Source organism: Sinocyclocheilus grahami, unplaced genomic scaffold, assembly GCF_001515645.1.
Source record: "Sinocyclocheilus grahami isolate Dianchi unplaced genomic scaffold, SAMN03320097.WGS_v1.1 scaffold729.1, whole genome shotgun sequence".
Classification (NCBI taxonomy): Eukaryota; Metazoa; Chordata; class Actinopteri; order Cypriniformes; family Cyprinidae; genus Sinocyclocheilus; species Sinocyclocheilus grahami.
Window position 1 is genome coordinate 528,775 of NW_015505908.1, and position 13,418 is coordinate 542,192.

At 38.4% G+C, this 13,418-nt stretch overlaps 1 protein-coding gene across 1 annotated transcript in view; it reads right to left on the reverse strand.

Moving 5' to 3' along the window:
* The window catches only part of LOC107560474 (acid-sensing ion channel 4), a 66,135-nt gene extending 57,496 nt beyond the window's left edge, over positions 1 to 8,639 (reverse strand). The window contains exon 1 of the mRNA XM_016244659.1: positions 7,758 to 8,639. Coding sequence (XP_016100145.1) covers positions 7,758 to 8,333 — 576 coding nt within the window. The 5' untranslated portion in view covers positions 8,334 to 8,639. The remainder of the gene's footprint in view (positions 1 to 7,757) is intronic.
* Between the last annotated feature and the right edge of the window lie 4,779 nt (positions 8,640 to 13,418).

A 13,418-nucleotide genomic window follows, 5' to 3' on the forward strand; every position in this document is an offset into this window, starting at 1 on the left:
AACTTTATTAGGACCATGGAAACTAAAATACACAAATATGCAACAAATCGTCAAAAATTGTGCAGGGCTTTTACTGTGAGGTTGATTTACAACCTGAGAGGTTTGAATTCTCTTCAGAGTTCTCTCTCTCTCTCTCTCTCTCTGCGCGCGCCTGTGTGTGTGTGTGTGTAAGAGACTGAGTGAGTGAAAAATAATGCACGGTGCCGACCGTATTTATGTGAATACATTTTTTAATATCAAGAATGTCCCACTCTTTACGGTCTCATTCATTCATTCACGTTCCTTTATTAATAACGCTAACAGTCCCACCCGCAGAAAGCTGCGCGGAAAAAGCGAATGTAACCGGCGAAATGTTTCAAAGTATAAAACAACATATATGTTTCAGTCCTGCCACTTTTATTTTTTTTTTTACATACTTTTACACTTTTTCTGCTGTTCAAAAAATCTTTATTTTCGCTATTACCACAAAGCTACGAATCTGAGTGCTGGAGCTGTACGTTACCATAGAAACGTCAATGGTTTGCTCGTGACTCTCGCGAACAGCTCTGAACGCGCACTGAACACGCACTTTGGCCGGTACAGAAAATGTATTATTATTTTACATCTATATGTAGAGCTTATGTAGGCTCTACAACAAAGGAATTGCTGATCTCTAGTGATGTCTAATTTGTGTAATAGATCATTTGTTAGCAAAGGGTGAGAGATCTGGCGAGCCACATTATTTTTGTCAAAGAGCCAGGTGGCTCGCGAGCCATAGGTTCCTGACCTCTGGTCTAATGTGTTCTTCAGGACACTTCATAACCGAAATGTACTTGGATGGGAAAATGAGGGGTGGCGAATCAAGCAGAGCTTGATGAATTATATGACATTTCCATGCATCTGAAGGTCGAGTGGTTTGTCAACATCGGTGAAACCTTGAGATGAATGACTGGCTGATGCACTGCGTACCTCGCTGTGAACGTCATTGTCTACTGGGAGGGAAACACATAGGGAGGTTTGTACACATATAGTCTATGTACAATTTGTTGTATTCAAACGGTTGAGTCTCTTTATTCGTGGGAAGGAATCATTTTGTGCGTGTTTACATGTGCCTAGGGCCTTTATAGATAGTTAGTTGTCCAAAGTGGCCCATTCTGAGCTCCTCGTTAAGACTCGCTTGTTGCCAGATAATTACAGTCACACAGGACCATTTTCATTATCATTTACCACATACAATGCCGCTTATTAGTTCTAACAAATAAACATACTGAATAAAATTACTTGAGCGTTATTGGAGATTATTTTCAGTGATCTGGATGAAGCTAAATTTACAATACCCACACAAGCTAAGGGCCCTGGAAAATGTTCATAAGCCCCATCAAATATCAGATAGAAACAATTCTACCAATGGACCAATAAAAGTCCATAAAGAATGAAATGAATGCAAATGAACTAAAAGTATTAATCCACAAAGTATATCCATTTCACTGCTGCTCTCAGAAGAAAAACAATATGCCACTCCCCTCTGGAAGCTTGTGTTCAAGTGTTCAAGTGCCTTCAGCTCTGCTATCTGTGCTGAGAGAGAGAGGTGGGGGGGGGAAGCATTCTGCATTCGTCTCCAGCGGGAAGGATTAAAGCAAACGGGTTGCTTAAAATACAGATGAACATATTCGCTCTTTGTTTGAATAGGAAGGTTTAGATTTATTGTGCAAGCACTGCACAAGCATTGTGCAATATTTGGATTCATTGTATACAGACTATGTGGTGATTTGTGATAAACAGTTGATTGTGTGCTCAGTTTTACAGCAGTTTGACAATTTTATTTACTTTCATTATAATGAAGAAGGCCACAGTGTAACAGCAGCAATTATTTCACTTACTTTTTTCACTTTCACTGATGCTAAATTTTATATTTGTATTGTAACCGTCTGCACAAGGAGTTCTGGGTATCATCACAAATTTTACGAAACAGTACACTCTGCTTCATAATGCGTGCAAGTGTACAAACAAATCCCAAAGATCAGCAAAAGGCAGTGCCAAGTGTGTGACATTCGACATAATTCAGAGCACAGGGTAATCGTCCAACCAAGCAAACATGCCAGCCCTTCATGCTCTGCTAGACCGCAGACCAGAATACACTGATTGACATTTATGTTCTTTAATTTTCCACTTTAATGTTGCCTTATCCTCTCCAAACTGACATTTCCATGCACTAAGCAGAACAAAGATTTTCACTTGTGTGGTTCATTTGATATTTAAGCATATGCTGCTTTTTCACACAGTAATTAAACCGTGGCAGCGAAGACAGAGGAAAAACGCACATCCATTACCCGGACTAGCCCGTTCACAAGGCATTTTTTAACAAGGAACTTTTAACATGCATTTGTCTTTAGTTTGATTTTTGGATTTTAGTCTTAGGGAGATTCAAGCCCCTTCCTGAGCATGACGGTACAACAATACAACAATATTAACAAAAATAAATAAAACCATCTCAGTTTTGATATAAATCAGTAATGGCAGTGTATTTGGAAGTAAAATTTGTGATACATAATCATTATATTTGTGAAATTTATGATAAGTAATGGCAACACATTTGGAAGTAAAATGATTTTTTTGAAGTAGGAAGTAATGAAAATTTTGGTAGCACTTTACACTTAGTTTAAATTAGTTTACATTAGTTAGTTAATGCATTAGGTATGAATACTGAATGAACGATACTTTTACACCATTTATTTTTTCTTCATTAATATTAATTTCTACACACATTACATGTCAAAAGTTTGGGGTCAGCAAGACTTTTTGTAATGTTTTTAAAGGAAGTCTCTTTTATTTGATAAAAAAATACAGTAGATCAGTAATACTGTGATATATTATTACAATTTAAAATAACTGGTTTGTATCTGAATATATTTTAAAATGTAGTTTATTCCTACGATGGTAAAGCTGAATTTTCAGGAGCCATTACTAGCCTTTAGTATCACATCAATCAATTGAATTGAAGAAGAAAAAGAAAAGAAAAGAAAAAATATATACATATATATATATATATATACTGTATATACTAAATTGAACCATATTATAATTATATAATAAAATAACTAATTATTTAAAGGATGCTGACATTTAGACTTTTAGAGAGGCTGAGATGAAAGACAGGGATCTGAACCTCTTGTAGAAGGGGCCTAGCAACAGCTTTGATTTGTGATGATATATTTGACGTGTGGCTCAGAAACTGGCTGCATAATATCGTTGTGCACCCTGATTAAAATCCAGTCAGATACTAAAGACAGACGAGCACTGTGCTCCTCTTCAGGGCTTATCACCTTCTTATTGCCTCTAAGCCACGGGAAGAGGAAGTTCTGAATGAAAAATAAGCTTGAACAGAATTTCTTGCGGCATATGTAAAGAGCGTGCCAAAGAGTATATCCATCTTTCTGCATTAGCTTATTTTATTGGTAAGCTTGCATTTAGCTCAATGCAAAAGTGCAAACGTATCCATACGGCTGGGTTTCTCCTCATTATCAAACACAAAGCAGACTTCCCGCCAAAACCAGAGGAACAAGATAATTAGTCATGCCGGGCTAGGGCCCGGGAAGTAATCTGACAGAAGAATATATTGATTTAGGAGGGAGGGTGAAGCAAACAGCCGAAGTTAGGGGTTACTATCAATCTTCTCCTCCAAGTCTATCAGTATATGATGAAGCACGTACGCGCGCTCGCTCGCATACACTCGTTCCAACAGCTCGCCGGACAGCTTGTCAGAAAGAGACAAATGTAAGTGGGAACTAATGTCTCTGTGGACTCTGGAGGGAGTTTACAGACTCCGAACATTAGGGCCCTGCTTTTTATTCCCGCCAAGTTTAAAGCTATCCCTTGAGCTGTAGACTTTTCGGATGTAGTCGGCTGGCTAAATCGGAGGATGATGAGAGGAATGGTAACGGGGAGAAAAAAATCCCTGCGAGTGAAACGCCGCCTCTGCATTCATAATACAACGATCAGTCTCAGGTGTGGGTTGTCTTATGAAATGCTGCTGCTGATGTGTTTAGCATAAAGAGCGCTGATCTATTTGCCGGGGATTCGAATAGCCCCACTGTGATTGGTTGTGTGTGTATGTGTGTTCTCTCCGTCTGTCCTTGTCTCCTTCGCACAAACATAAACACTCACGATAGTCCCCATGTCCTCTAAAAGCAGGAATGGCTTGAGGATAAGTATGTTTACAGCTATGCCTCTCACATGCAATTGCGTCTCCGTGCATCAGCAGACACGCTGAAAGAGCAAACACAGAGTGGAGCAGGCAAAAAGAACCAAAGAGCTAAACCACTCACAATCCCCTTCACCAGCAAGAGCTGACAGTTAGGTGGAAAGGAAAATTGAAGCACAGCTATTAATTTATATTCAATTATGTTTAAACATCTTATTATGATATCTATTGTGAGCAATTATCATGAGTCAATAACAGCTGAGTATTTTAATTATACCCCATGTCGAGGGGAACAGAAAGCAAACAATGCTGCAAATCACACACACACATACAGTACAGATATACAAAATTATTTTCTATTATAATAAGGACTTTCCAATGGCTTCTATTGTTTTTTTTTTTTTTTACACCAAACTAATAATATATTTCTATCCCTTAACCTTAAACCTAACTTTCACAGAAATGTTTATTTTTGCATTTTTATAATTTTATTAAGACATTATTTCGTACTTTTACTGTGCTTACTGGGACATTTGGTTCAAACAGTGTGGTCAAAACTGATCTAGACTCCTTGAAATGCGGCAGCACAATAATGGTTAAACTGATAATCACAACTGTTGTCATTTGACAAATTTCTTTTTACATTTAATCAGAATAACTGTACCTTCATGTAAGCACAAATCAAAAGAACGTTAATCAATGTACAGGATTTATCTGACCTCATCTAGTTTCCTGATTTATTATATTTAGTACATGAGCACACTCTCTACATTATGAAAACTGGTAATAGAAGCTTTTCACAAAAGCTAAAAGAGTGAATATTCCTAATATTCCTATATTAATTCCAAATGAATGTTTTTCTATTAAAAACAAAACAAAAAAAAACCCCATTGAAGCACAGAGGTTGCGTAAGTTTCAGCAACCATAATTGCAAACAGTATCATCGAGATTCATGTTTGGATTTATGATAGTTTGATAGTTTCACTGAGAAGGTTTGCTTGAAGATTTATTCGCAGCAAATAGAGCAAACGGTCATGTTAACAATACTTTCACAAGATTGCATTTTCACAAATGATGCTGTACTACACTTTCACAATATTGCAATTGAAAACTCCAACCGAGTTGTCAGATCATCCGTGTTTTTTTAGTGCCGTGTAGAAAATATATCTATTTAAGTGAAAAGCTTTATTTTTGGGGATTTAAACTCTTGACATCTGGCGACCCCAAGCATGTGGAGGCTTGTTACCAATGCAAGCTAACTGAAAATGTCAATACATAGAGAGAGAAAAAAAAAGATTTTCAGCATAAATTACCAGTGGGCCAATATGGCAGACGATTATGCTTAATTAATCGAAAGACGTGGAAATCGTGATGATGGTGAAAATACAATTAATCTTTTAATTGTTCAGCCCTACCTTGAAATATGATAAGTACCTTTTTAACCTCTGACATTGTCAGTAATTCAAAGACCTACTCATTTTACATAATTTTATGAACACTCTCGACTGCTGTACATACAATTTTAAATACATGTGCATGTCTGTTGCAATAAGCTTTCTAGGAAGAGGAAATTGTTATATCCACAAGTGAGACAAAATGCTACATTAAATTGAATGCGGATACATAATGCATTTACATCTATGAGGCAAACTGGAAATGATATTTTTATTAACATCAGCATAAATCAAAGACCATAAATTAAGCATTTGTGCTTAGCAACGAATGGATATGTTTCTTTACTGTTCTACTGAAGAAAAACTACATCTTGGATGGCCTGAGGGTGAGTAGTAAATTAACAGCAAATTTTAATTTGTGGGTGAACTATTCCTTTAAGTTTAAGATTCAGTGATAAGACTTCCCTCCAAAAGCGGTTAACCACTGCTAATGAAACAGAACCAAATCTTACCTGGTTTGTGAAGGAATCACTCAGACCATATCAGCTGATTCAATGTAAAGACATCCCTCAAAAGAATGATTTGTTCATGAATCAGACATTGTTACTTCTCTCCATGTAAAAGAGACCAAGGGTAGATTAATTTAATTAAAAAACAACTTGAAATTTTGGTTTGTTCGTTTGTCACAAACACCAATTCTGTGGCTCCTGAAGACTCACAAGTCATACTTTTATGGTGATTTTGCATTCTTTTTGAAGCTTGAAAGCTCCAGTCCCAATTCAATGTTGTTACACTGAAACACATTTTTCAGAATTTCTCCAACAGGGTTCCATAGAAGAAAGTAAGTCACACAGGTTTGGAACGACATGGGGGTAAGTAAATTGTCTTTTAATATCTGATGCAGACAACTGGTGCCTCTTGAATTCATCTTTGAATTCTTCAACAAACAGCAAGCACAAACAACTGTGAGGACAAGACTTCACATTTGCCTGTCACAACTTTTACCGCTTTTCTCTTCTCAGCTTTGCTTTTATCTTTCTGCAGAAGTGTGGCATTTTTCCTGCCGTGGCCAACAGGGAGAGAGACTGTACAGAAGGGGTGAAAGAAAGTAGCAGTGGAAGAGAGAAGCCGAGAGAGTCTCAGCCGTCACTTCTAATTTCTTGTATCACATGAATGGTACTTAGGATTCAACATATGTATCTACAGAGAGACCTTGAGTAGAACAGAAAACTAAAACTCGACAACACATCAAAGGGTCACTCCATGTTATCATATCCATCTCGGGAAGGTGTGTATGTCCAACACATCCTATTAAGACTTGAAAAATGTTCCTTGCCATTACCAAAGCAATATTCATTCATCCACCAGTATACATAACATCAATACATATGGCATGATGGACACATATAAGACCTTCCGGAGTGGACTTGGTTGGCTTATGGAATTTGTTTTATTTGTTTTAACCAATTTAGCTAATGCAAAAATCATGTATCATTTCAGACTCTAAATATTTAATTCCAACAGTGACAGGATTGAAATACAACACTGAGAAAACTTCACTCTTGGCATAGGTGGTGTAAAAAGTGAATGAGAGTTTTTACAAAGCAGTATTGTTGCCATGCACTCTTTCAGTGGCTGAAACTGATGGCAGAATCAAACAACTGAAAAGTAAATATAAAAATGCACCCTGCTCTTCTCCCTTGAGGATAACAGCTGAATTCCCTGCTGTTGTCGGTACATTTTAAGAAATCCCGACTACAGAGAAACAGGACCTCTCCTGTGAACATAATGAGGGTAGCGAGCCAGGTCTGTGCCCTATTTACAAAGACTATGTCCAAATGAATAGTCACTACAGGGGAAACCAGAGAAGAAAGCATATCTATCCACCTCACCGCGGACAGAAACTGTTTCTCTTGTAATAATAAATTGAATTTATTTGCAACACCTGCAGACTCCTCAGTTTCATCTGAAAACAGAACATTTGCTTCTAAAGTGCAAATAAACTCACTATTCCAGCAATTGATACAGGATTTTGGACATTTATTGCTCTTTACACCTCCACCATGTTCTTGATTCTAATAATAAATAGCCCAAAGTGGTTTTTGCCATTTACGTTTTCTCTAAAGTTAACTTTTTGAAGCAAAAGTTTGCAAGTCGATATCAGAAACTTTCCTCGAGCTTACCACTGTAAAGTCTTCGGCCGAGCAGTTCTGCCCACTGAAGTTGCAGCTCTTCAGCATCTCTTCCAGCTGGTGACCCGTCCGGTTGAAGATGTCCTGCATATCCGGTGCCGGATACTCCAAATCGGTGGGCTTGTGGCCGTCCTTGTTTTTGGGGGGCAAGCCGGTCAGGTTGGCCAGGTGGTAGATGTCGGCATCGGTAAGAGCGGAAAAGCGGAAACGGTTGATGTTGCAGATGGTCACGGCGGGGAACACCATCTCCGGGGTGGCCTCCTCGTTCAGTGCCGTGACGTGAGGATGCTCCAGGTAGGAGATGGCACACTTTGCCGCCTGGTATAGAAAGAGAGCCAGGGACACCAGGAATGCGAGAGCCCAGAGGGTCTGTCTGACACCCAGCCGGCCCGACACAAAGATGTGGTTAATCCCATGGAGCGAGCAGGCACTGGCAAAGCCGGCCAGGTCCTTGGCTGGGGGGCTGCAGCTCTCTTCGATCAGGCTCTCCTTGTCCCCATCCTGGTTGCCTTTCTGCTTCTCATCCTCCTCTGCAAATTTGATTTTGCAAACAAATTCGATCGGCATGTGGGCAGCCAGGTCTGCGTTTGGGATGCTTGGATAACAGCTTGGAGCTCCAGTATCCACTATGTCCCGTTGCTCTGAGAAACAAGATCTCAACTCCAGAAAGAAAATAAGGGAAAAAAGGCATGCAGAGCGAGAGTGAGAGCGGCTGCTGCTGTCGTGTGCAGTGCAGGGAACTGCTTCTGTCTCTCTGTGCTGATGCTCCTGGTGCTGCACTCGGACTGCTCATCTGAGCACTTGTTCGGCAAGCATACGAGTCCTGCTTACCAGCTGTGATACACTGAGGGAAACAAAACAACAACAACTAAAATACACAACAAATCTCCTCTTTGCTTTATAGCCACAGATGAAAATGCAGCATTTTGACTCAAGCTAAAAGAGACTGAGGGGGCTTCTTAATAATTCATGAGGAAGCAACACTGTGATTATTTCTTTTTCACCGGCACAAGCAGCGGCAACTCAAACACCCCCCACGCTCTCTGTCCTCTCGCTTTATCTCTCTGTCTCCTGCTCTCTCTCTCACACACACACACACACACACACATGCGTACGTATACACTCGCACCCCCTCGCTCGCTCTCTCACTTAATCCACTTGTTTGAGACGCTTTCTTACCCCTTGACCACAATAAGTTTTGGTCAAAGGCTGCTTCGCTGAACATGCCGGACTAAATGAGAACGTTAGGGGGGGGTCAGTGGATTTTAATGTCAGCCCCCCACCTTAGTCCTAGAAGACTTAGTCCTAATTGTGACAATAATGAGCCATGAGGAGTGAGCGTAAACAGCTCACAACTCTGAACGATCAATCTTCAAGAAAAAAAAAAAGCAAAGAAAAAGGGAAATAGAGAAAGAAAGGATATTGATCGCGTAGAAGCATCAGTCAAAGATTAAGGAAAGCAGTACAATGGTTCTTTCTTATCAGGAATTAATGGTAGCATCACCAGGCTCCTGCACGAATTTAAATTAGTGCCTGTCTCCCAATGTAGGTTCAGATGACACCAAAGACACAGAAATAACATATTGATCTTGACCCTACTTTCGCACGTTTTAGCTTCTTTCATAGGCGAGCACTCTCATGCTGTTAATAGCCTTTTGCAATTGCCAAACAAAATTATGCAAAATGCATCTCCCTAATACATAGTTTTCTTCAACAAACATAGCTTTACATGTCAAATCTCTGTGGAATGAAACAAACTTTGGGTCTTGTACAAGCTCTCTTTTACATTTAGGGGAGTATTATTAAGCATAACCAACAAGTTACAGTATATATATATATATGCATCACTCAAACATCACATCCCAATACTGTTGATTTTGAAATAAATTATTTAAAATACACAGTCTATGCGAATGAGACTTGTTTCTACAGAAATGTATTTTTTTTCAAGAATTTTGGTTGCCACAATCAGTGTCGAACTCCATCCGACCAATCGTGGATAATGGAATCAATCATTAAATATTGTTAATTTCAGATACTGGAGCCTACTAAGATCATATAGACATTTAAAAGGACAATTCCATCCATTCCATAATTTAAATGATTGTAATTGAGTAAATGATGACATATTTTTTGGGTGAACTGTCCCTTTAAGGCTTATCTACATGGATGCTTCCCTTGATATCATGTGAGTGAGTGAACTAGACAAGCATGATATCCGTGTATAGTAAGTTTCTCTATTATATTCTCAGTACTGTTCTCTGCAAATGGAGATCTATATTTAGACTATATGAATGTGTACAAGGGCACCCTTACAGTGAAAACTTCTATCTATAAATAACTAAGCTTACCTCACCTCACATTTATCCCTGGGTGTGACTGTGAAGGACCTTTATTATCCGTTACTCTGACAAATGCAAATGTGTTTTTCTGATTGTAATGAAATTGCTCAAAGCCACCAGTTACTTATAAGAGACTTTATTGGGACAATAAAGACAATAAATCTATGGGACAATAAAGCATTTCCTTCTACAGTAGTGTGTCATGGCCCAACAGCCCAAATCCATGTAATGCATGTTAAGCATGTGCATGTGCATTAATTAAATGTATAATTTCCTCTTAACACCACCTATGCAATCCAGCATCATTGTAAAGCAGTAGAAAGCTAAACATTTCTCTGCAGTCTTCTGTTTTTCAGCTTCCATGCCAGGTCAAATTTTCTCAGAAGTGTTAGTGGAACCTTTTATTTTTAGCTCCAGTAAAATCAACAGCTTTACTTTTTAAAAACGACTGCTCACTGATAATATTTCAGTGTTTTTTTAAAGAGTTTATCATATTCTAACATTCCTAGAACTGGCACTAGAATGGACCCTGCCTCTGACACAATATGGCTGTAGTTTTTTTTTTTTTATGTGTACTTGTCTATGCAGCACTTCATACAACAGTCTCTTGATGGTGAGCCTCTAGAGCTTGCTGGAGCCTCTGGGATTCCCTTTCCCCCTGAGCAGCAGTGTTCCCCAAAGCCATTAAAACATTATTTAGGCACTATCAGCCTCCTAATGCTCCAGTCAGTCAAACATGGGGCGTTCAAAGCTGGGTGTTCAAAGCAAATTTAACATAATGGCAAACTCACAGCATATACGTTCATAACCCAACAAGGTTTTCCAAGTTAAACCTCAAGTTTGAGCTAAATGTCAGAGGAGACTGTATTCAGTCACATGTTGGGGCTAAATGGGGCTTCATCATGTTGTTCTGATGGATGTACTGCAGGGGGAGGGAGGACAGGGTTAGGAATGAATTCTAACCTTGTTCCAGTGATATGAGACAGCAACATGCTCAAAGGACACATCTGTCACATGGCATAGGAAAGCTCCTAAACCCAATTATACTGCTTTTGCTACAAAACATGGACTGATGTGGCAGTGAGAATTGTTCACTTCATATAAATATTTGCAGTTATTAATTTATGACTTTGGAAACATACAATTAGTAGGATTTAATTGTAGGGTTTACCACTGACCAATAAAAGTACCTGTGAATATTATCACAAAATATGCAGTGAATATAGCCAAATTCCATTATAAATATTTGTAAATGTTTTCATAGTAAAAGTTGTATGAGCATTGCTATTCTGCACCAGGATCCGAAGGTGAGATATTTTCAGATTCTACCAGGTGCAGCAAATTCGGAACAGTGTGAGGGAGAGAATATAATTTTCCTGTGAGGGATATTCATTCAGGAGGTGTCAGGAATACCGCTTCTGTCACTGCTTCCACAGACATCATCTTGGCTAGCACATTTCTGCTATAGATCTGTCTTCAGTGATGTTAAAGAAGAGAGGATGTTAGATTATTCCTCCCATTTACAGAGAGACAGCAAAATGGGCATCATATGAACATCACGTAAATCATGCCAAATATAGAGAAAGTGTTGTTGTTAACTAAAACAAAACAAAAATTAAAAACTGTTTTTATTAATTAAAATCAAGCTGAAATAAAACAAGATATACATTTTAGTTGAAAAAATTAGAAACACTGCCTTGGCAACTAACTGAAATAAAAAAAAGTAAAGTAGTAAAATACCTAAAACAAAGGGGGGGTTTACACTCATAGTCCAGTTCTCCTGGTTCTTTTGGTCCAGACCAAAAAAGAAAATGATACATTTAGTCCTAAACTCGCTTAGCATTCACACTGTCATTTTTAACACTCAACCTAACGATATGGTCACAATCTGACTGGACAGCGAATTTACCGAACATCTAAAACAATGCTGTGTGCTGGGCTAAATGAGCTCATTGTATGTGTGTGCATATGATATTTTTACCTGCTTATAACCAGGGGTGTGAAGTAACGAATTACAAATACTCACGTTACAGTAATTAAATAGTTTTTATCAGTAATTGTACTTTTTTGAGTAGTTTAAAAGTTGTGTACTTTTACTTGAGTACATTTTAAGTGATGTATCGGTACTTTTACACCGCTATTTTCCTCCGTTTGTGGTCGTTACATGCTTATTTTAATTGTATTTTTATCCATCAACGTGATTGGATAGATAGTAATAGGCTAGGTCTCGTGACTTTCGTCAAATCAAATTGTCCATAGAAAACTTTAACCGCCAACTGTTTATCATGGCTGCTGGAAGCGCATTCTTCAAGCATCAATTCTGTCGCATCTTCCTCTAATTTAATATGTTAAGGTAAATTTCGGATTTCTGCTTACTAAATGATTTGTATATAGGCTATGCTTGCCTATCTACACGGCCTGAAATTTGGTGTGAGGTTAACTGTTAACTCCCGCAAGTGCTACGTTCGGTAAATTTTCACTCACTTATGAGACGAGCAATCTACCTCGTCTCTCTCTCGCGTGCATTCTGCAGCGGTCACTTAGTCGTTGTTGCTTGTTGAACTTGTTGACTTTTGATGAGTTTGAGCGCGTGATGCGCGCTGTGAAAAAGTGTGTTGGAAACACAAATTGAGGACCAATCTGCACCTTATTGATGACCCGTGGCGTTAATATACTGCATCTGTGCCAGCGCGTGATGTAATAAAACTGCAGCTCATTAATAAACGTTTAAAAAAAAAAAAATAATTTATACAATCAGCCTTCAATTAGCAAGTGCACTTGCGCATAAACAATTTTCAAGTTCAACACTTTTTGTTCCATTCAGTTGTGGATGCTGCTGATTCACCGAGACCGCCGCGGCTCAGCAAAGAGACGTGTGTGTGTTTTCCTTTGAAAACGTTTCCCCGGGAATACTTCGCTATTTAATGCATTTTTCCTTACAAATTGTATTATCAGCATAACAATTCGAGTAAATGTTAAAAGGTATGGCATGATACCATCCTTCTAGAACAATGTGCATTTATGTTAAAATTGTAACATAAATTATCAAGTTTAGTTATTCTTATTTCTTTATTGCAAAACGCTAAAACTGGCACTGTTTTGGAGAGAAATGGGCTCTCATTTGAACCCATACCATGGTATGTGATGCTGAACTATGAGATTCTAATGGTGTTTGTATTTGCACTGTTCTAAACATTAATATTTTATGTGCAACAACAGCATGCTGTCTCAGTGGCCTTACAAATGATTTTAAATCTATTTTTTCAAACTTTATGATTTAAATGGGGATGATTGTACTGAGAATAACTTT